Source organism: Filicampus tigris, chromosome 17 (assembly GCF_054856515.1).
Source record: "Filicampus tigris isolate MCC_2025a chromosome 17, RoL_Ftig_1.0, whole genome shotgun sequence".
Taxonomy (NCBI): Eukaryota; Metazoa; Chordata; class Actinopteri; order Syngnathiformes; family Syngnathidae; genus Filicampus; species Filicampus tigris.
In genome coordinates, this window is record NC_141233.1 from 11,895,832 (window position 1) to 11,917,702 (window position 21,871).

Here is a 21,871-nt window from a genome sequence, read left to right on the forward strand (position 1 = left end):
ATTATTATGAATACCTATTATGCTAGAGAAAGGAAAAAAAAAAAAAAAAAAAGAACGGGCAGATTCGGAATGACCGCAAAAAATATATGTCTAGACAAGTTTACTTGCATGTCTGATGAAAAAAAAAAACATTACAAATTTATTGACCAGAATGGGAGTTGCACTTATTGTTTTTCCTGAATGTTTTTTTTCTTAATATCATAAGGAGCTCAGTCCTAAAATTACTCTGTATGACAATTGCTGACAATTTTAGTACAGCACGGAGTTCTAATAAATGAAATAACCCTGTTCTATTATTGGTTAATAAAAGATCAAACTGGTTCTGAGAGTAATTGCCATACTGATGTGTAACGCCAAAACTGACAGAGGCTGTTCATTAAAAAGGCATATGTTGTTTATTGTTCAACAGTAACGCATTCTTGAGATCACCAATGACACGTTTCACAAGTTGACATCCTCAAACGCATACAACTCGATACATATGACTGTTTGCAATACATAAATAATACCAATAACTGTGCATTTCATATCAATAGACACATTCAGTGCATAAAATACATGTGAATCATGTGCATTAGAACGGCTTAGAAATATAAGTTAATGCATCACGAAACTATGGAAAAAATATACAGCTTCCTTGGTCATCACAACAAACGGGGGCTGGAAAATGGCACCCGTCACCCGTCAGGATACATAAGCGGCCCCCGCTGGATGATCAGAGAGGGGTCCGTGGGATGGAATTCACAGTCAGTAGCGTTCAGTGCATCAGACCCAGTCGCAGTCAAAAAACGAGAGGAGGGACGCTTGAGGAGGGTGCGTGTGAATTTCGATTGCGCAATCTCTCATGGAGATGTGCTGATCCGTGCAACTTTTAGTCGTGGGCGGCGCGTGATTCAACGACTTTGATATGCTGCTTTCTTACACGAGTTGGCCCTGCTGTTGCTCATCGTGCGACCTCCATCTTGCCATCACGACATCTTTCTTCAGGTGTCACAGTAGCCTCAGAGTGTGGGAAAAGATCCCCAGCATGGACTCAGAGTTACATTGACAGTGAAACTGGGCGACACCTGCCCGTCGCTCCATCCGCCTGGACTTTGGGATGCGGGGGGGGAAAAAAAAAAAAAAAGAAGGCAAAGCACTGACTTGTTTGACCGCTGGCTTGGAAACGGAGCTTGTTTTTATGACTCAGTTGTGCTATTAATAGCCCTGTGCAGTTCTCATGTGCCATTGAGAGAGAACGAGGCATCACGTGCCCCGTTCACGAGACCGGAGCTACTCGCGCTGATATTAGCACAGACTAAATTTGCTTGACATTGTTCAAGGTGGCCGAACTCCAAAGTGTATGAGGATGTGTTTGGGCGTGAGTGGTTTTGATGATGCTTTAAAATATCAGGGCCCCTGCCCTGACTGCAATTGTCACTGAGTACTTCATGGCACATTCATAAGGCAGATGTATGACCTACTGATTCACTGTGCATGCATGCATGCTTATGAACCCTTATACACCTCCAAAGTGTCCTTTTAACACCTTTGTCATGTGTGTCATAAGGGGGGTAGGGGGGGGGGGGGGTTGCCCGCCCCCAAGTGAGTCATGCATGCACTACGACGTGTGTAACCATTTTGGAAACCATGCGTTGATGGTGTCACAAAAGCAAGAATGATGTTGAATGTTCATGAGAGTCGCAGTGCAGCACAGGTGTTTTGCTCTTAATAGAGGCGGGACAGTCCCAAGGCCGAAGCCAGGGCAGCCGCGAGGAGGGTGGAGCTGACCGAGACCACCGCACCTCCGGATCGGAACACCCGGCGGCCGTTCAGGGGCTGCACTGGCCTGAAGGTTCCCACCATTGGTTTCCCGTCGCGGAACTTGAGCTCGGAAAACGCCCGCAGCTGAAGGAGAAAATCATATCAAAAAGTGTTGGTATTTGAAGAGAGATCTGTAGGAGATGAAGATAGCAAATCAAGTTTTTTTTTTTTTTTTTTTTTTTTTTAAAGTTGGTTGGTCAGTATGTGCTTTGTGGGTTTTGGCATAACACTGGATCATTGGATTTGAAAATATTAAAAAGAAAAAAAAGATGTTAATAGGAGTTCCACAGGGCTCTGTGCTTGGACCTCTATTATTCACACTGTTGTTGCTGTTCAATGAAAACCATGCATTTTTTTTCTTTTCTCTCCATATTATATTATATTATATTATATCGTATTATACTATACTATACAGAGAGATACAGTATCCATGTGGTGTGTTTGTGTATACTATACATGTTTTTGAAAATAAAGTACAACTTTAAGAGTTGCATGTAAGAGTTATTAATGTGAAACAAGTCTTTTACATTAGTTATGAAGAGGACTTCAAACTATATTTATCAGTGTAACCTCATGAGACGGAACCAATGAGTCAAGCAAACATGAAATGAAAGCATGTCATCTATTGATGACTCTCTGAGGACTGAAGACAGAGTTACGGTTTATCGGCGATCATTCAACTCGCACACGATTCTGCCCCCCAGTCCCCACCTCCCCTCCCCAACACTGCATCGTCAAACCAAACGATTTGTGTTCCTCTTATGATTTGTTTTCAAACATCCCAACCTGTTCAAAGCTCAGCGGGATGGGGTTCTCGAACAAGGTCCAAACCACAGCCTCGGTGCAGCCCGGTGTGGTAAGAGATCCCTTATAGCGGTAAAAGGAGGTCAGGTTGTGCTCAGGTGGAATGAGCTGTGCCAAAGAGGTAGAAGGGAGAGAGGTATTGGAGTCTGCAAAAAAAAAAAAAAAAAAAAAAAAGAGCGAGAGACAACATGAGGACTGCGGCAATGTTTTCACACTTAAATTGTGTTAATTGGACATCAGCACCTACTTGTGTTTCTGATGCTTCGCAGAGCACTGATAATAGACTCATACTTTCGGTTTGCACTGTTTGACACCTTGAAAACGGGAAGTGACAGATTTCATCTTGGCTGAATTTCCACTTGAGCCACAGTGGGATTTTGAAAAAGTGTCAGATTCAAATAGCTACCTCATAGAAAAAGCCCAGGACGGCGACTCCTTCTGGATCTGCCAGTGCTGTCATCAGATCCGTGTAATGATGCTTCATGTGCACTATGTGCAGCTGCACGACCAAAAAAAAAAGTTACAACGCAACCACTTTATCCACTTTGGCCTTTACGCGTGTTTCTGCAAACTGACCGACAAAACTATCGCAGCTTTATCAGTCTGCAGACATTTCAACATGAGGTGGACAAAAAGTTGCACTTCAACAATGGCTGCAACAATCTAAGGAACGCAGCTTGCGTGACGAGACTTAAACGTCAAACACCTCACAGTTGCCCTAACAAATAAATCGGTAAAATGGCTAATGAATGTTAAGTAGCTTTATGTAATTGTCCCTTAATTAGATCAAATAATTTAACTGAAATAATCGTCCCGTGCGGTAAAAGCTTCAAAATTATTTGGTAAGTACGTTGGCTTGTTTAAACAAAACATTATTTTGGCTATTGCTGATGTTCGTCACTTTGTCACTTATTTTAGTGGTCCGGAATATTATTGGCCAGCCAAGGCACTGCAAATGTTGTGTTAATGTCAGTGCTTGTATTATAGTTTTGGGGCAACTAAATAAAATTAGACAGTGTCGCTATCAGAGTGACTTTAAATAAAGAAATACTGTAAAGTAAGAACGAAAAAGAAATACACATTTTTGGGACATAACACAAATGAATCATGATCGGTTTATCACATCAGGAATTTTTTTCCTTGTCTGTGCAGCAAAACAAAAAAGATGGCAGCGTTTTCCCCTCTCTGTAAAATTTCAAAGTTTCTTCACCCATGACTCGAGAGCAAGCAATTACTCAGGTTTACATCAACTTAGCAAACAACAAAAAAAATGAAAATATTAGAAAAACCTAATGTGCCAGAAAATTGTAACAAATTTTTAAATGTTATGTACATGTCATGTGCTTGAACACAGCTAACATGGTTAAAAAAAAAAAAAAGACGACATACAAGAGAGGTGGACACAAATGGCCAGCACAGGTAATTTGGGGGTCTTTTTTTTTTTTTTTTTGGACTATGAGTTGTAAGGTACCTCCATGGGGTACTGCTCCCCATCAATGGTGTGTTCAGAGCCAGGCCCGCCATTGGTGCCCCAATGCAGGTGGAACTGGACGGCCTTGTAGGTGCTCGGCAGTCCTCCGCCCGAGATGGTGCTCAGATGAGGAACTCCAACTTGAACTGGAGAGAAAACAACTCAGCACCACATCCGGACTTCTCAAGTGCCCCCCCCCACCCCACCACCTGCCCCCTCCCCACACTACTTGACGCTCACCTGAGTGGCCGTTATTCTTGATGGTGCCTCTGAAAATCTGCTGGTAGTTGGTGAACTCAAACGGAGTCAGGCGCTCATCTTTCAAGGTCTTTCTGGTGACAACGTTGATGGGCGATTGGGATTTTCCGGCGCAGGCACCGTTTGCGTGGTTCCACTTATCTGGACCTAATACACGAAGACACTTCAGAGTTGACCAAAGCTCTCCGTTCGGTGTTTTCTCAAGTGACAAAAATGTGTGGAAACCGAGCTCACCGTTGCATTGAAGCGCACAGGTGAACTGGGACTGATAACACCAGTCTGAAAGCGAAAACACATCATTATTTTAATACACTTAACCTGTCAAGTGCTCGTCTATATTTAACCCCGCTCTTATAACTGGCCCAACACACCGGATCTGTTATTATATTCTCAAATATCTTTCCTTCCTATCAGAATAAACACAGATACAATCTCTTACATGAGTGGGGACACGTTGGTTTGTGGGTGAAGTTTATTAATATTTCACAATCGGAGCGCACGTTGCCTTCCCATATAGCCAGAGACAAATATCTGCAGCTATCCGACCAATCAAATATTTATGAAAAACACTCTGCCATTGAAAAAAAAAAAAAATAGCGGGAGGGACTCCAGCTCTGTTGTTAGAATTGTATGAATTCTCCCAGCATTGGAAAAGGAAGTTATTGCCATGTCAACCTTTTCCTCTCGCTCAGGCACAATAACGGTTGCTACAAAACAAACTCCCACCAGCACTTCTGCTGTGGCAGGCATTGTGATTCATGTCAAACCTATCTAGTTCCTGGTGTGATCTTATCCACTCGCAATGATTGGAGATTGTTTATTTTACTAATATGGCAATGACAGCAAGTGTTTATTACAAAGGGCCTTGTATTGTTTTATATTAGAATGTAATATTACAATGCAGTTTATTTTGAATGACATTGGTCAACAGCAAATTCTAATCCTAGATGGTTTTTTGCATCCTTAAACGTGTTTTTGACTCTGATTTCAAAAAAATGGTTTTTGAGGTATTTACATTTTGGGGGGTTTTAGGTTTGAAGTGTGTGAAATTTGGATTTTTTCATGCATTGCAATTTAGTTTCACTTTCAGAAAAAAAAAATCCACCTGTTGTGGAACCTAACACTTCATAAATATTACTAAATGTATTATACATTCTATCCTTGTTATATTACACTACATTATTATTATGAAAACCTGTTAATTATGAACTTTGTAAATGCAGTGGTTACGTATACTCTACAGCCACGCTCAGCGCATTGTGCGTGTTCTATAAACAATGCCTTTAAAACAGTTGAGTCCAGCCAATCAAATCGCTGTCCGCACAATTTTCGGCCAATGAGAAGACGTTATGAATCTACCGGGCGCTAAGCGAAAAACAATATGAACAGGGTGTCATTGTATATGCGAGGAAACTTGGAGGCCAAAAAAAAGGCAGACGGCAGGGAAAACAAACAGTTAATTGCAGCCCCAGCCCCCTCTCCTTTTAATTGTTTTTTTTTTTTTTTTTTTATTAAAACAACGGTGCTATTTTGGAGAAAAGAAAAAAAAAAAAAAATCAACATAACACTTCCGGTCTACTGCGATCTCATGTCGCGGAGGGAGACTTCAGACGGAAGACAGGGAGACTGAAATGTGCATGCACCATATGAACTGCACATTCTCACGTAGCATCGAACCGAGACATGAATACTGCATTGGCTCTGCTGACTGGCTTTATTTACGCGGAATAAACAAAACACACGACAGCGGAACCCCCCGCCGCATCCCCTCCCCCCCACCACCCAACCGGAGGAGCGCACTGGTTTCATCGGTCTGTGGGCTTTTTAAAGGCTAAATCAACATTGCGCACTCCATAATATAAAATGTATACGGTAAAATGATCCCTCATCACAATAGCAGTGACATATAATGCACATTCATAAATAAATGATGACGTCCTTAGTAGTGTAACACATAATTTAGTTGCCAAATTTTCTTTTTTTTTTTTTTAATTTAAATATTTGGGGTTGCATACATTTTGTATTTATTGTTTTTCTAACATACTGCAGTGTTGTGTTTCGAGTATATATCTATTTTTAATTTTGCTTAAGTGTTTGTTCCTTTTTGAGTTGGTTTGGCACGGCACATTTCATGAGCGAAGAAGAAAAGAGAGAAAGTGTGTATTCGAGCGAGGCTGTCGAAATAAAGGAAAAAAGACGTATTGAAACATTGTTGTTTTGGCAAGGAAGACACCAGAAGCGCACAAACTCGATTTTATATTGCAGCCACTGGCCCGCCATACCACGGCCTCCGATAAGGCAGAACAACTTCTAGGGTTGCAGTAGCATGACGCTTGCATGCCCATGCAACCATGAGTTGTCACAATGTCGTGTTTTTCTCTTGTTGTATCGTAATGTAACAGAATATTCATGATTCATATGTATAACTGCTCATACTAGATGAATTTAGAAACTTGTTAGAATAGAACTAGACTGAACACTGGAACGAGGCATAGCAACCCAATCATTGGGGACATTCAGCAGTTACACTGCGAATTACAATAGACGTTTTTTGTGGCGCAAAGAGTAGTACTAAACCATTAAACCAATCTCTGATAGCAGACAAAACGCTCATAAAACTACTCCAATTTTTAAGTGGGATAAAGACCGCATTTATGGAGCGTTTGTTGTCAATTGAGTTGATAAAAATATGAAATGACCAGATAGCACCTCGCACATTACAGCTGGAGTACTGTACCAAAGTAAATGGACTTTGGTGGGATGCACCCAAGTGAGAAGGTTGTGCCGCAGAAAGGACGCAAATGTCATTGGCTCATGCGCAGGTGCACCACACAGGAGGGAGAGAGAAAGAGAGAGGGAGGGAGAGAGCGAGGGAGCGAGGGAGAGCGAGCGAGAGCGAGCGAGAGCGAGGGAGAGCAAAAGAGTACGCGCGGTGAGAGAGAGTGAGGGGAGAATCTCAAGCAATCCCCCTCATTGGGTGTCTGGACCGGCTCGGTCCAGGATACGGGACAACAAGGAAAGGTACATGATTGATGACACATCACGTCAATCACGTACTGTACAGGTGCGCACAAGATGGGCTGGTTTGTGTACGAGGAAAGTCATTCATTCATTCATGTGCATGGTCCTTTCCTCTATTGGTTGACTGCCTTTTTTTTTTTTTTTTTTAAGGAAATTCCCGGGATTCCGCATGCAAAAAAAATCATCAGGGGTTAAACAATATTTGATCGATTTTACACAATGTGTCAGATTAGTTATTTTATATGATATCTTTATATTACATATACCCCCAATGAGCATTAACAACGCTAAAATATATGTGCATGTTAAAGAAACGATTGAAGTAACATATGGAAGCCAATTAAAGGGTTCCATTTCACGAATGAAAAATTAAATCAGGCATCTGAACCAACACGGGAATTAAAGACAAATGCGACTTTTTCTCTATATGTGCAAGCCGACAAACTCATAAACAAGCCCAAATAGACAGATGCTTGCCATGAATGAATGAATGAATGAATGAATAAATGATTGAATGGGGCATGCAGGTTGACTCACCACCAGATCCAGCGCAGAGGCTCCAGGAGGATGCCAGGAGGAGGACAGCCACCAAGGTGAGATGCTGCATGTTGGCGGAGGTGAAGGCAACGCAATGACTTGTTCGTGGTCGCATTGTTGCAGGGGGTCTTATACTTATCCATCAGCATGCCACGCAGGAAAGGAAGAGGATGGCCCCGCCCCCTTCGACGGGCATCTTTCCCATCAATGAGCATCACGGTGTGTGTCGAGCCGAAATGATGCAATCAAGGTGCTGATAAGTGCAGGTGATGAGTTAAGAACCAACACAGGCAAATAAAATATCACTTTTGTTTTCATATTAAACCCAAGACAATGAATTTATGGAAATTGCAGCTGCTACCTCGAATACCCTCGGCTTGAATTATTAATCAAGTTTAGTGAGTACGTTGAAGTTCTTATTAAGAAGGTATAGCCTGTATTTGAAAAATTGCATTAATGCCTGATAGTATGTGTGGTCTTCTTTGAGGGGGCGGGTTGGGGGGGGGGAGGGAGGGGCGACGCCGTTTTAAGGCTTTGGCGTGGCGAAGATATTACAATACTGTACATATTGAATCACAGGGAGCCCTTTGTATAATGTTCTCGACAGTACAGAATGACTTGGCACATTTGTGGACAGCATGGACATGACTTCTGATAAGGAAGTTTACTCACTCAGGAACTAAAGGGAGGATCAGGAAGGAGGAATCATGCAATGACGTCTTGATATGGTGAAGGTGCCCTAGCCGCGTTCCAATGCACAGGTGGCGGTAGTTTATAGAACTACTGTGGAAACTGCGCCATCTGGTGGAAAGATGAAAATTTAAACAAACCGCCAAAAGAAACCGGCGCTGTTCTATGAACGTCGCAGCGCACAGTATTTTTTTTCATTTTTTTTTAATGAAAAACACTTCAAGGCAATAAACAGAAAACAACTATGACAATAACCTACGCTGTTATAAAAAACTAGCTTACTACAGGCACTAAAAAAAAAATAAAAAAATAAATACTGCTCCATGGTAAGCAAAAAGTGTATTTAATGTTATTGTAAGCCATTGTCACGTTTGAACATTAACAATGCACTTACATATATAGGGGGAAATTACCTAAATGAGTCAATTAAAATTCACTGCACGCAAGGTAAATACAAATTGTAGATATTTTGTGAGAAACAGCTCACAAAGCTCACAAATGCAAAATTGACTCAACTGCACTATTAGATGTTCGCCACGCACCACTAGTGGTTCCAAACTTTAGGAAGTACTAGTACGCATTCCATAACCTCATGTCACCTCAGCTTTTGTATCGCCAGTGAGTGTACTGTATACGAATTGGTAAATGTATACAAGACAGATGAGACATCACTACATACACTGTCATTTATTACAGGCAACATTTGTCCTTAGTCAATAACCTTTGTCCATTTTGCCGATTCTTTAAATCTTAGCCTTGCAGTGACATCACTAGACTGTAGCACTCATGACCATACTGATGTACTTCATGTATACAGATATTTTACGTTATGGCATTACCTTTGCATCTCTGTGGTGACGCGCAGCCGAGTCCCATCCATAGACACCATTTTGCATTGTTGTTGTTGGTTTTTTTTTTATACATACAAGTAAAATAAACAAGCTGGGGAAACAGATAAATCATATAATCTTTTATCTTCGCCAATGGGAATTTACTTTTACAGTGCAATTCTTTACAACAGTTATTCAAGACTTAAATGACCGGTATTTGCCACCACCATGGATCAGATTTCACGTTGTATGTTACAGTTCCGAGCTTCCTCTAAAGAAAGAAAAACCCAAATCATTAGGTCAGCTAATTTAGTGAGATATGATCATCCAGTGAAATCATTAGAACTATATGTTAAACTTTAGCAGCTAAACATCTGTATCATGAACACATAGGAGGAGTCAAATAGTAACTTGCTGCCATCTATGGAAAGAAAAACATTGGAAATGAAAAAAAAAAAAAATGAACATGGCACAATTGAACATCCAGTAGACACAAACAAGCATGTTGTAAATGGGGGAACTGTGGCCGCCTTCCCCGACTGAGAAAAGGAACTGTCAATCATTAGTTCAGTCTTTCTTCCTCTAAGTGCCAATCAGGAGGACAATGAGACTTTTGGGGGGCCGTTCAGTCAGAGGTATGGCAGACCCTGTTGGAAAATTCTCAGTCATTTCCCAGAAACACCCTCAATGACTTTCTACGAGGACATAACAGAAACATGCCGCGTCCCGAAACACACCCCGCCACGCTTCCGATACCAACATACCCCACAGCATCGCTCGCTTTAGTGTGCGTCCCACAGAGCTTTCCAACGCCGAAATGTAGCCGCACGGGCGTCACTGAGGATTCGCCCGCGTTGCCTGTGCATACACTTAACTCGCAAAACACAAAATAGGACCCACTGAACGCGCGCACGTGCAGTCACTCCAATTGCCCGTTACACATTTTACATTCAAAGATACAATGGCAAAGTCGACAGCAGATCGCTCCCTCTCGCTCAAGTTTGGTCTCAGGATTCCCTTCAATATACGACGACATTTAGAGGTGCACAAAATAAGAATACAAAATTAGACTTTTAAATACAATAGCAGCAATTCTTTTCTTTCCGAGCAGAAAGCCTCCAGTAGACCAGGTAAAGGCTTGGAGTCGCCGACCGATTGTCCCTCTCAAGTGTGACGACGGCATCTATAATGGACAGTGCAGGTGTTCGGTACTTAAGGTGGGCTCAAAAAGGGGTACCACTAGAGAGTGCTGCCGTGCTACAAGCCGAAATATCTCCTGTCCAGGAGTTTGTCCTGGGATATTTCCGCCCCTCCCCCACCAATGGCACCGCACCCCCGTTTTCAGACAGCATCTCCTCATCACCTCCCCAACACCATCGAAGCAAAGATCCACAGCAGGTTGGGGTGGGGGTGGGGGGGGGGCGACACCTTGGTGAGTCCAAAGAAGGACAAGACCCGACAGGAGACGCTCCCCTCAACTTGAGGCTGTGGCGATGGCCTTTTTGAACTGCTGGCTGCGGATCTCGCGGGTTCGGGACTCGAGGAGCTGGTCGTGGCAGGTGTTGCACACCAGCACCGGGTCGTACAGCTGCTGGTCCGGGATGGGCAGCTTCAGATGACAACAGTCTTTACAGAACACGTTGCCGCAGTTCCTACAGAGAGGGGATCAAAACAGCTGTGGCTAAAACATAACAAGATGCTGCTTTCTGTTAGCTGATGACTGTTTAATTCTTTGAATTCATTTTAAGGGAAAATTACAAATAAAATAAACGGTTTTATTCTTTACATTCTAGATCAAGTTATAATTTGATGGTTAATGTAATTTCCATTCAAAGGGAGAAATGTGCTGCCCAGTGTCAAAGTCACAGGTCATGAAACGGGCAAATGACCCAAAACACACGGCTAAAAACACCCATGAATGGCTAAAAGTAACTAAAAGCAAAACATTGGCCTATCCTGAAGTGAGGGAGATGCCTTCTATGAGCCCTGAACTAAATCCTTTTGAATATCTGTGGAAGAAGCTGAAAAAATGCCTTCTGGAGAAAGCACCCTTCAAACATAGATAAATGGAGCAGTTTGCTCATTAAGAGCAAGACAAAAACACCTGCGGAGAGGTGCCGAAGTCTCATTGAAAGTTGCAAAAAACGTTGGATTGCAGTGATTGCCTCAAAAGGTGGTGCAACAAAATATGTGTTAAGGGTAGTATCACTTTTGTCTAGGCCCGTATCACAGTTTATTAATTTTTTTTAAATAATTGTGTTGAACCACAATTCAAAAGCAATATCTGATTTTCATTGGTTATTTTTCATGAAATGTGTATTCATCACTACATTAGTCAGATTCAAGTTGTTTCTGAGACCACTATGGCTTTTTTTCCCCCCGGTTAACAAGTGCTAGCAACAATTTGGTCCACCTGTTTATGTATCAGGAAAGACTTGCAATGTGAAGGATGTTAAATGTCTGGCACAACCTACAATACCCGCCCGCCGCCTCTCTTACTGTAACATTCCCCCTTTCTCTTACAGAGAAAACGGAGGCACCTTCCTTTTTCCTAGCCAAAGAATCCCCTTTGTCGGCTCAATGAAATGGAAGTATGTCACTACTTCCCGGAGATTCAAGAGTTCATTAAGAGAATAATTTCCTTGAAGGTGCCCGATATTTAGTCTGTAAAGCGGAGTACACACGTACTGTTTCTAAATGCCTTCAACCATATTTAAAAAATGTATGAGACCCCAGACATGAGGGAAAGAAAATGTCACTTTTTTTTAACTTTTGGTTTATATTTTATTTTTCTAATCAAATTTGTATCCATCGTAGCTTTAGTCAGATTCAAGCTGCTCCTGAGACCACTCCGGGTTCCTTTCCTTAACAGTGGGGTACCAACAATGTTGTCCATGTGTGTATGTGTCAGGAAAGCCTCGCAATCAAAGGATGTTTAATGTTTGGCACTGGCTACTAATACCCACCCCGCCACAATTTGGATTCATTGTAGCTTTAGTCGGATTCAAGCTGCTCCTGGACCACTCCGGGTTTCTCCTTTCCTTAACAGTGGGGTACCAACAATTGTGTCCATGTGTGTATGCGTCAGGGAAGCCTTGGAATCAAAGGATGTTTAATATTTGGCACTGGCTACTAATACCCACCCGGCCACCTCTCTTACTGTAAATACCCCCTTCATGACTGCCTTTCGCCTCCTTTAGCCCTTAGAAGGCCAGCTCAATAAGAATGTCACTACTTCCCGGAGTTCCATGTAATGAGTTCGACAAGAGAATAATTCCATGTAAAGCAGAGTACACACACACACACGTGTTATTTTTAAACATGTCAGCCATATTTTAAAATAGATGAGAGGCCATACTTGAAGGAAAGAAATGGTCATGTTTTCTTACTGCTCTCCGTTTGTTGTGTACTTGACACAAAAAGCATTTGATTGCAGTGATTGGTTTTTAAAAAATGATTCTGTTGAACCACAATTCAAAAGCAATTGTCATTGTTTGGTTTCCATAAAATGTTCAGCAATTATTACTTTGTCACATTCACGTTATTTCTGTAACCGCTGTGGATTTGTTTCCTTTGTCCAAGCACAATATGTCTCAATGAGCATCAACTCACTTCAACATAGTTCTTTGACACCAAAGGTGCCGCCACAGAAATACTTTAATATCTTCGTTTGGAGCACAAAAACAGCTAATAGATCTTTTTTTTTTCCCCCGCCCGATAACAGTACACGTTAAAAGATAATCTGTGCATAGGTGAATATGCAAATGCCAAACGGCAAATACGCGGGTGTTCGATGTATGACGACTAAAGTTCATCGGGATAATGTAATTAGGCAGGGTAATTTTTCCTGCACTGAAAGAAAACAATTGAAACAAAAAAGGAAACCACGCCACTGATTTTATCAGAGAACATATAGAGATTAGTAAAGCCCTTTTTTTTTTGTTGATAAGAGATCATTTTTCTGTGTGAAAGGAAAAAATGGTGAAGTCCCACCTGCAGTGGTGACGCCTCTTGGCTATCCAGAACTCACAGTCACAGTTGAAACAATGAGAGGCCATGTGGTCAGGCACCCACCTCGTGACCTACACACGTATACATTCAGACGATTAGAGGTGCTTAAAGCCAATTCTAGTGAGAAGGGAGGGAGAGAAGATAGAAAAGTGAGGAGCGAAACACATGCTGACCTCCGTGTCCTTGCTGTCCACGCGATCCCAGCTGCCCTCAGACAGTCGGTCTTCACTCTGGGTGGACAGAGAGTCCTCCTCGGGACTGTTGTCGGACTCCCGTAAACATGTCTGAAAGCAGAGCAAGACACAAAGGAGGTGAGGAGAGGCAGTCACAAAAGGAGGAGAAGAAGAAGAAAAAGAAAAACTAACGATATCATCCTCGTAGTCGATGTCGGGCTCTGAGGGAGGGGTGCTGTATTGTTTGCTCTCCAGTCTCATCCGCAGCTGTCGCACCTGCTGCCGCAATACCTCCACTTCCTGTTTGTAGCCCGCCTCGATCTGACGCAGTCGTTGCTGCACGGCGTCCAGGGGCACCGGCAGCCCGTCGTCATCCAGGTAGGCTGGCGTTTGGGGCGGGAGCGGGGAGCTGGAGACGGAGGGCGAGGGGTACGAGACGGCCGGAAGCTGGTGGCAGGCCGGCGCGCAGTTGCCGAGCGCGGCTGCGTTCAGGCTGCCGACGCCTGCCACGCTCCTCGCCGCAGACGGCCATCCCGGTTGCACGGGGCTGCTGGGACAGCAAAGAGCCTCCTTGCGGCAGCACTGGGGACCGCTGGCCAGCGCGAAGCCTTGCGAGCGCAGAAGCTTATAGGCGAGTCGGCGACTCTGGTAGACGTTAGCCTGCAGAGAGCGGCTGGCGCAGTGACTGGCGCCGCCGCAAGCGGACTGCATTAGGCCCTGGACGCTCTCCCAATGGGGGCCCATTAGGGACATGTCCGACAGCCGACTCTGCGAGATGAGATGGCGAGCGGCTCCCTGGATGCGGTCCGTCGGAGATGCGGCGGCAGCTAGCATTTGATCCCTTCCTTCGACGAGATCTGTCGCCTCCTCTTTGTGGGGCTCAACTGGCACCTGCGGCTCCGGCTGCTCCTCATCGCTGAAATGATTGCGAGTGGCACCATTGCTCTGCTGATGACGCAGGGCGTGGGAAAGTTCTCCTTGATCCGTAAGAGTCTCGGTGGAGTCCTCCATGGGAACCGGTGGCTTGAGTAGCTTCAGAGCCATGAGGTCGGCAGACTCCAGGAAGCAACTTTCCTGGCTGCCGAGCAGGGAGCCGAGCAGGGTGGCCGCGGGTGGCGTGGCGTCGTGGCTCAGCGGTAAACACGGCTCCGGTTTAGGAGCGGGCGCTGCGGTGCTGTCGGCAGTCTTACAGGGGCTCTCGGCCTCCAGCGCAGGTGTTGGAAGAGTGGGGATAGTTGCGTGTGTTGAAGCTTGCTGTAGGACAGGAGCAAGGAGTGGAGTGTGAGCCTGGATGATGTCAGAAGTTAGGGGGGCCGGAGGAAGTGGAAGGGAAGGCAGAGGCTGAGTGGTGAGACACGGCTCCTCTGGTGCATCCTCGCCACATTCGGCACCCGAGCCGTCTGATGGCTTGGTAGGACTCGGACGTGGGAGTTTCTCATCGCCAGCGTCGGGTGCGATTTCATCCGAGCAGTCTACAGTTGCACTGTCGGGGGCGGGTGAGGCCTCCAAGGCAGGGCGATCTTCCTGGCAGTGCTTATTAAGATTGGGGTCACTGGATGTCCGGGTTAGGGGCATCCCGTTCTCAAACGCTGACAGAAGGTTGTCCATAGAGCGGGTCTTGGGAAGTCTAGAAATGGACATAATACACAGGTTTGTGCCCCGGGGAGAATCCATATTCATACTTCGGCCTATGAGTTGAAAAAGTTTTACAGACTCTTCTTTAGTACATGCAATTGGGGAAATAATAACAGTGAATCTACGATGTGATATTCGCATCCAAATGTACCTGTCAAGGGAACGGGAGGCAAGTTCATCCCCTGTGACACCCGGGGACAAGTAGAGCTCCATAGAGTCATCCACAGCAGTGCAAGGGGAGGATGTGGGGAGGTAGACTGCTGTCCACAGCTGTAATGCGCGTGTGTGGCAGACAGGCTGCAGCACCTTGCAGTCCAACAGTAAGAAATAAGCCACAACTATTAAAATGCCACATAAGACCAATAGGGGGCAACGTATCACCTTAAGAATCGACCACTGTCAAAGAAGCAATGAAATGCTAACTCCTTTAGCATGCGTGGAAATTAATTAGCTTTAGGTAAGTCTGTTCAATTTCATGCAACTCCAAGAGGATTGATTTTGCAAATGTTGAATTGTAGCAGCCCTAATGAATTGGCAGCCGGTTAGGCATTTTCTCGGCTGAATGGTTCCAACACCTCTCCTTAGAGCGTCTCAGTACAATGGGAGAAGCCGTTTACTGAAGTGATTACAGACAAGTTTTGGTTTCCAGTGAATGGAAAAATTCTACAAAATTGTAAAAACTGACCATATCATGACTGGGGATGTAGAGGAAGTTCTGAAAGTTCTTGTTTCCTGTGCGAAGCAAGGACCAGACGGAACAGGTGCGTTTGTAAATGTTCCTCGCCTCCCTCTCACGAGCGTTGTTGCACAGGAAGGTACCATAGAGACACGAGTACGTATGTTGCACCAACTTGACCTGCACAAAAGGACAAAATAAATCAAGAATTCCACCTGAATGCAATGGCATGATCATGCTGGTCTACAAAATGTGCACATCCTCTCTGAAAACGCAAAGCAAGTCTGTGGTATATTGCTGACAACAGACCGTCATTAGAAAGGCAAAATGGCGCATAACGAACACCCACCAAGAAGGCCTCATTGAACTCAAACAGGCAGGGGAACTGTTTGAGCAGCTGGTGAACACAGTCAAGCCACTGCAGAAAGACGGGACACTGCTCGCTAACGTCATCAGCGTTCTCCTGGTGGCCACAGCGGTCGCCAAACTTGTGACCGTAGTCCAACCAGTCCGTCTCCACAAGTAACTGGAAACCCTGTCATTCACATGGTTGTAAGTACTCAAGAGGGCTTCATAACGTGAAGAAATGGCAACAATTTATATCCAGGGTCCCCAATGTGGTGCTCGTGGGCATCATGTAGTCCCCCAAAAGTAGCCTGCGGGCTTGTTCAAAAAATAGCTCACCAGTGATGGAACATTGTCATTTTTTTAGGAATGTTGAAATCAATCATCACAAAATCTCAAAAGATATCTATAGAAAAAAAGTGTGGCATATTGATACTTATCAGTTTGCAAAATATGGTGCAAAGTCACTAACATGATCACTGTCTTCACTTAAAAGAATATCATTAACAATAACACCGTATGACAACATTATTCAGGATAATTTGAGCAAACGTGTTATTTCACAAGTGCATATCAAACACGTAGCTCTTCCCATTAATCAGTACCCAAGAAGTAGCTATCACTTTCATAAAAATTGCTGACCCCTGATCTGAACCACATGCCATATCATTTCGGTGGTCCAAATGAAAAGTACACCCAGCAGACTATCACCTCTAGTGTTCTGTAGTAGGGATCCAGCAGGATCTTGGCCAGGGCAACAATCTGAGGTGTCCGGTCCCATCCATCCGAACAGTGCACAAGGACAGGACGACCTTCTCTCTCCAGGGAGGAACACACCAGAGTGGCCGCCTTCAACATTACCGACAGGTGCTGCAGCCAACGCGTGCTCTCCAGAGCTGAAAGCCAGCTAGGGAAAAAGAAGAGATGGCTCACCTTTAAAGAATAGACCAGTTAACCCACATATGGGCCGACAAAAGTCAGAAAAGTCACCAAGACGACACATTGAATAGTTGCATCCAACCAGGTTAACTTAAACACAGTTATTAGAAAAGGGGTTGGCAAAAAAAATGGCCCAGGGGCCGCATACGGCCGTTTTTAAAATCTGGCCCACGAGCATTTACATTATCAAGAGTCCTGTCATGCATTAATTTAGTCTTTACCCGCAAATTGGTTAACTAGTCTATTTATTGTAAAAACAAACTTAAAAATTGGCTCTTAAACATTTTACAAAGACGCTTTACATTTTTCAAATTTTATAAAAAATAAGAATGAAATATTTTATTTATTAAAATAATGCATAATATTACTGTATTAGACTAACTTAAGAGGGCTGCCCTATATAAAGTATATGGAAGCCCTCCTGCGTCATTACATGCCTAAAGAATCTCAACAAGCTTTCATGCGACATCACAGCTGCATGTACACACCGCCGCAGACAAAAAAAAACATTCATGTAAACACTGGGGTAAACAGAAACACATGACACATGGCTCCAGTGTCTGAGTGACCAGACAGACAGCTGGCCCACTCAGCAGGAATGAGACTGGACCCCAGGCAGACTCTCCATCTTTGCGGTGTAGCTTTTCGGCGGTGGGGGAAAGAGCATTAACAAGGGGGAGGGAGAAGGGGGACACCAAGGCAGACACTCAGAGCAAAAGGCCAAACGGATCAACTTACTTTCCTGGATCAGGTATCTGACTGCAGACCGCCCTCAGGGCCTGAAAACTGTTCCGGATGGCGTGGATGTTGGCCATTCCCATAAACATCACCTCACAGTTAGGGTAGTACTCTAAACACAAACAATGATAATGTCACACACACATATGCATTCACCTTTCATAGATGTTCCCATTTTAGCAACAACAAGTCCTACATTCCACAAAGCCAGCATTTGACCTGAGTTCAGTTCAGTGTTGTATCCGTGATTTGTATTTTTATGTATTTTTTTATATTAGCACAAGTTATGGAGGGTACGCTATTTGTCACCCTTGTGTTGTGGTAACAACCGCAGTGTAGGACAGTCCTTTTGCCATTTTGTAATAAACAAGCTTATTCCAAGAAAAACCGACGAACAGGAATTTCTGGATGGCTCTGTTGTTGCCCTTTGTTTACTGTCACATTCCTTTTCTTTGTTTTATTCATTGGCTGGTTACAGTGTGTTACTATTTAGAGCGAATACATAAGCCAGATCAGGGTTTACTATTGCAAACCAAACTAACACACACACTGTATCAACAAGTGGTGGAAAGCACACTTTTTATTTTATTTTTTTTAAATAAGAACTCGTTAATTAGTGAACAAATACATTAGAGGCTTGTCACTTAAATGACCTGTAGTCAAACATACTAGAATTCGACCCCAACTTAACACACGCCACAATCTTAAAGATATCCGGCTAAGCGTTTTGTTTTTCCTGCACACTTTGACAAGAAAAGAAAAGTTCACTTTGTTCAGTTTTTTTACTATACAGGTGCTACATATTTAAAATGGTGAAAATGTGACACTTTGAACTTAGTCATGTTTCTATCATTGCTTAATGACAACTTTAAAAATATAACAGCTTCCTCGACTGGACTGCTTTTGACTTCTGAGGGTCAACCTGGTCAGCTTCATGTTCCCATTTTAACAATGGAGTTCCTGAATATGGTAGGCACAGTGAGTAATTTGATCAATTAGTTCTGCTAACCTTCACACTCACAGCCTCCACCTTTTGCACGATTGGCCACCGCTGCAGTGTACGAGCGAGCGTCCAGAATCAGCAGCTTCTGTGGCGCAGTGTTGTCATCACAGCCTGAGCTACCAGTCAGGGAAGAGTCTGACGACACAAGACAAAGACATGGCTTGCGTTATTACGAGCAGACAGTGTTATTAGATGCAACTAGCAGGCAGAGGAAGGGAGAACCCATGAAAAGGGAACGGGGATCTAAGAAATCGAAAGAGACATTTAGGAGAATAGGTTGGCCGTATAAACCATGGATTGATGTTAGTTTGCATTATTGTCTAGTGAAATACTAAAATCATGCTGGGTTTGCAGAATATACAGCTGTAGATCTTGACGTTTTACCAAAATCACTGTCAGATGAGTCAGGAGCTTCTCCACGTTGCTGGCAGGCAGGTGTAACACAGCTACCCTTGGCTCCTGTGTCCATTTGACACGCTTTGGCAATGGATGTCACCAGGTACTCATCATCTGTATTTCTCCAGCCCCACCAGCTGATCTCAGGCTGGCTGCAGCGCGCAATCACTGCCCCGTTCTTCTGGTGTCTGGAAATCAACATCGGGGGTCATAAAATCATGGTCCCGAAAAATGGAAATGCACATTAACTAGCTGACCTGTACACCACTACGGGAATCCTCTTCCAGGATCTGAAGGAAGCCACACTCTCGAGCTCTTTGTCAGTTATCCATATTGGAACCAGAAACTTCTGTGGGTAACTGGAGCACAGCCTGAAGACACAATAGGCAATTTGGAACTTCACATTTTAAAGCAAGGCACCTTGAGTGGCTAGTTCATAATGAGTCAATGAGTGGGGGAGAAAAAAAAATGAAACGGCAGAAAAACATGCATTTCAATGAATATATTTTTGGTACCAATGAGTCCCAAAAATTTCCCTTTTTCTTTTTGAATGGTAAATCACTTGTTGTGTGTGACAAGAGTCAAAACAGGTAGTAAGAGACTGACTCTCTGAGAGAGAAAATGAAATACTGTGCCGAGTCATGCGTCTCAGCTCGCTGTGGCTTAATTAACACATTGTCCTGCAAGTCTGGCTCCCTCAGCAGGATACTTGTGTGCAATCATGCACGTACAAAAAACACCTTTATATTGAATGGATTTATAAATTCAAACCCGTACATATACTCGCAAATTTGGTTTTGTTTTGAATTTAGAGGAGATTGAGAATGAAACTCGCTTTCCATGTATCTCTGGATATGTACTTGAACATGTATTTTGGTGGAACAATTACGGAAGATTTTTTTTTTTTTTTAGTCAGATTTTACTTGTAAGGCAAGGAAAAGTTTTGGATAAAGACACTGTATATGATCCAGGAAATTAGTATATTATCTTGTCTTGTATAGTGATGTGGCATTCATAGTATTACACTCAAACTGCTTCATTCTAATTGCCGCTTATGGGAATGACATTTATGCATGCGTGTTAAAGAATAGACTTGGTTAAACATGGCTGGCTAAAGCCAGCGTCTTCACCAGCCACCCCCAATGAGCGGCCAGCGAGAGCAGCCCCCGTGCCGACTCGGTGGTGCTTTTGTCATAAACAGGCTTGAGGAGTCCAGCAAGTGGATACATTTTCACCAATGGCTCACTGAGCCTTCTTGCCTTCACTCCTACGGAGATAGCGGCGATATTTGTTGACAAGTTGCTTGTCACTGAGAAAATATTAGTCATTGAAGAAAATGAAAGGCTTCACTAAGGCAGCCAGTTTAAAAGCCACTCAGAGGAAATGGACTGGAAAGTGGTTGATCATCAGGACTTACTCATTTTAAATAACTGTCAAAGTCATCCTGACTGCTGGTGTTTTATTAAGGGGGAGCTCGCCTTCAAGCCTGCTTCTAAAGTAAGTAAATGTTTTAACCATCCTGTCTCAAATCACCCCCAGTTTTACCATTTCAACACCATATTTGCAATGTAAGCTGCTAAACTTGTCACAATTCTGTGTACTATTTGCGTGTGGCCGGGATGGGGTTTAACGTTAAATGCAAACGTTGCATTCATTAGCACGGTTTCAAAAACTGTCTGAAACTAGCAAATTTCATTTGGGGTGCTTTGAATTCCTCCCCCATTCCAAGACCGTACATATTAAACATTCATAGACGGGACATGCTTGACCACCTTGACATAATTCGGCCTTCATTGAACACTAATTGGGGAACCCTGGTCTACACAATGAACTGTTAGCCACTCTACAGAACATACAGGGCAGTCACAATGGATACAAACACTGAATGACTTATTAAAATGCCCATAAAAGCCTAATTAAAGCACTCATGATTTTAATGCTATGAAAGGCATGCCATGCCATTTATGGTACAAAATATGTGACATACTTGTAGTTGCAGTTTATGGATGACACCCTCCAGATGTTTTGCGTGTCAAAGCCCATTCTTTTAACCTCCATTTCCATTCTCTGGCGCACGTGATCACCTGCCGACAAATGGAACAAGGACACGTACATCAGGGGAAAAACAAGCACTTTCAATTGTCCTTTTGTCCAACAGTGCTATAAAAAGAACATTATCAATCACAATTTAGATGTGCTTGTGTGCGCGCGCTCGTATCGACCTGGGCGACAGAGATGAACATGCTGGTCCTCATCATCAGCACTGCCTCCCAGACACCATGCGTGATAGGCCAGGGCAAAGAGATCTTCCAGCCGGGATGGGTGCGCTATGGCCCTGCTCAGACGCTTGACCCACTCCTGACACTGCTTGAATGTTGCAAAGTGGCACCTAAAATGCATAACAAAATGTGAGGCTTTCAGGAAGTGTTTGATTTTCATCATTATATCACATACCCACATATTTTTAAGCCTTAAGGACACCACTAGAACATCTGATGAATTGATAGAAAGTGGCAAATTAGCAAGAGGCACTTAGTAGCA

At 43.6% G+C, this 21,871-nt stretch overlaps 2 protein-coding genes across 6 annotated transcripts in view; both read right to left on the minus strand.

The window, feature by feature from the left end:
• Nucleotides 1-376: 376 nt before the first annotated feature.
• ca4a (carbonic anhydrase 4a) lies at nucleotides 377-9,549 on the minus strand. The gene is made up of 10 exons (XM_086012371.1): nucleotides 9,424-9,549; nucleotides 8,567-8,695; nucleotides 7,895-8,147; nucleotides 4,571-4,615; nucleotides 4,319-4,483; nucleotides 4,079-4,224; nucleotides 3,014-3,106; nucleotides 2,855-2,921; nucleotides 2,590-2,753; nucleotides 377-1,887 (listed from the first exon to the last, which is right to left on the minus strand). The coding sequence occupies exons 3-10, from the start codon at nucleotides 8,007-8,009 to the stop codon at nucleotides 1,708-1,710; spliced, it is 975 nt and encodes a 324-aa protein (XP_085868497.1). The 5' UTR covers nucleotides 8,010-8,147; nucleotides 8,567-8,695; nucleotides 9,424-9,549; the 3' UTR covers nucleotides 377-1,707.
• The window catches only part of mtmr4 (myotubularin related protein 4), a 36,498-nt gene continuing 23,883 nt past the window's right edge, over nucleotides 9,257-21,871 (minus strand). For all 5 annotated transcript variants that reach the window (XM_086012368.1, XM_086012369.1, XM_086012366.1 and 2 more), the window contains 14 exons: nucleotides 21,553-21,719; nucleotides 21,318-21,414; nucleotides 19,588-19,701; nucleotides 19,319-19,518; nucleotides 18,941-19,069; nucleotides 17,932-18,043; nucleotides 16,966-17,161; nucleotides 16,259-16,444; nucleotides 15,919-16,089; nucleotides 15,385-15,539; nucleotides 13,791-15,225; nucleotides 13,599-13,709; nucleotides 13,408-13,496; nucleotides 9,257-11,066 (listed from right to left, as the gene is read on the minus strand). In XM_086012368.1, the coding sequence (XP_085868494.1) occupies nucleotides 10,889-11,066; nucleotides 13,408-13,496; nucleotides 13,599-13,709; nucleotides 13,791-15,225; nucleotides 15,385-15,539; nucleotides 15,919-16,089; nucleotides 16,259-16,444; nucleotides 16,966-17,161; nucleotides 17,932-18,043; nucleotides 18,941-19,069; nucleotides 19,319-19,518; nucleotides 19,588-19,701; nucleotides 21,318-21,414; nucleotides 21,553-21,719 (3,340 nt within the window). In that variant the 3' untranslated portion in view covers nucleotides 9,257-10,888. The remainder of the gene's footprint in view (nucleotides 11,067-13,407; nucleotides 13,497-13,598; nucleotides 13,710-13,790; nucleotides 15,226-15,384; nucleotides 15,540-15,918; nucleotides 16,090-16,258; nucleotides 16,445-16,965; nucleotides 17,162-17,931; nucleotides 18,044-18,940; nucleotides 19,070-19,318; nucleotides 19,519-19,587; nucleotides 19,702-21,317; nucleotides 21,415-21,552; nucleotides 21,720-21,871) is intronic.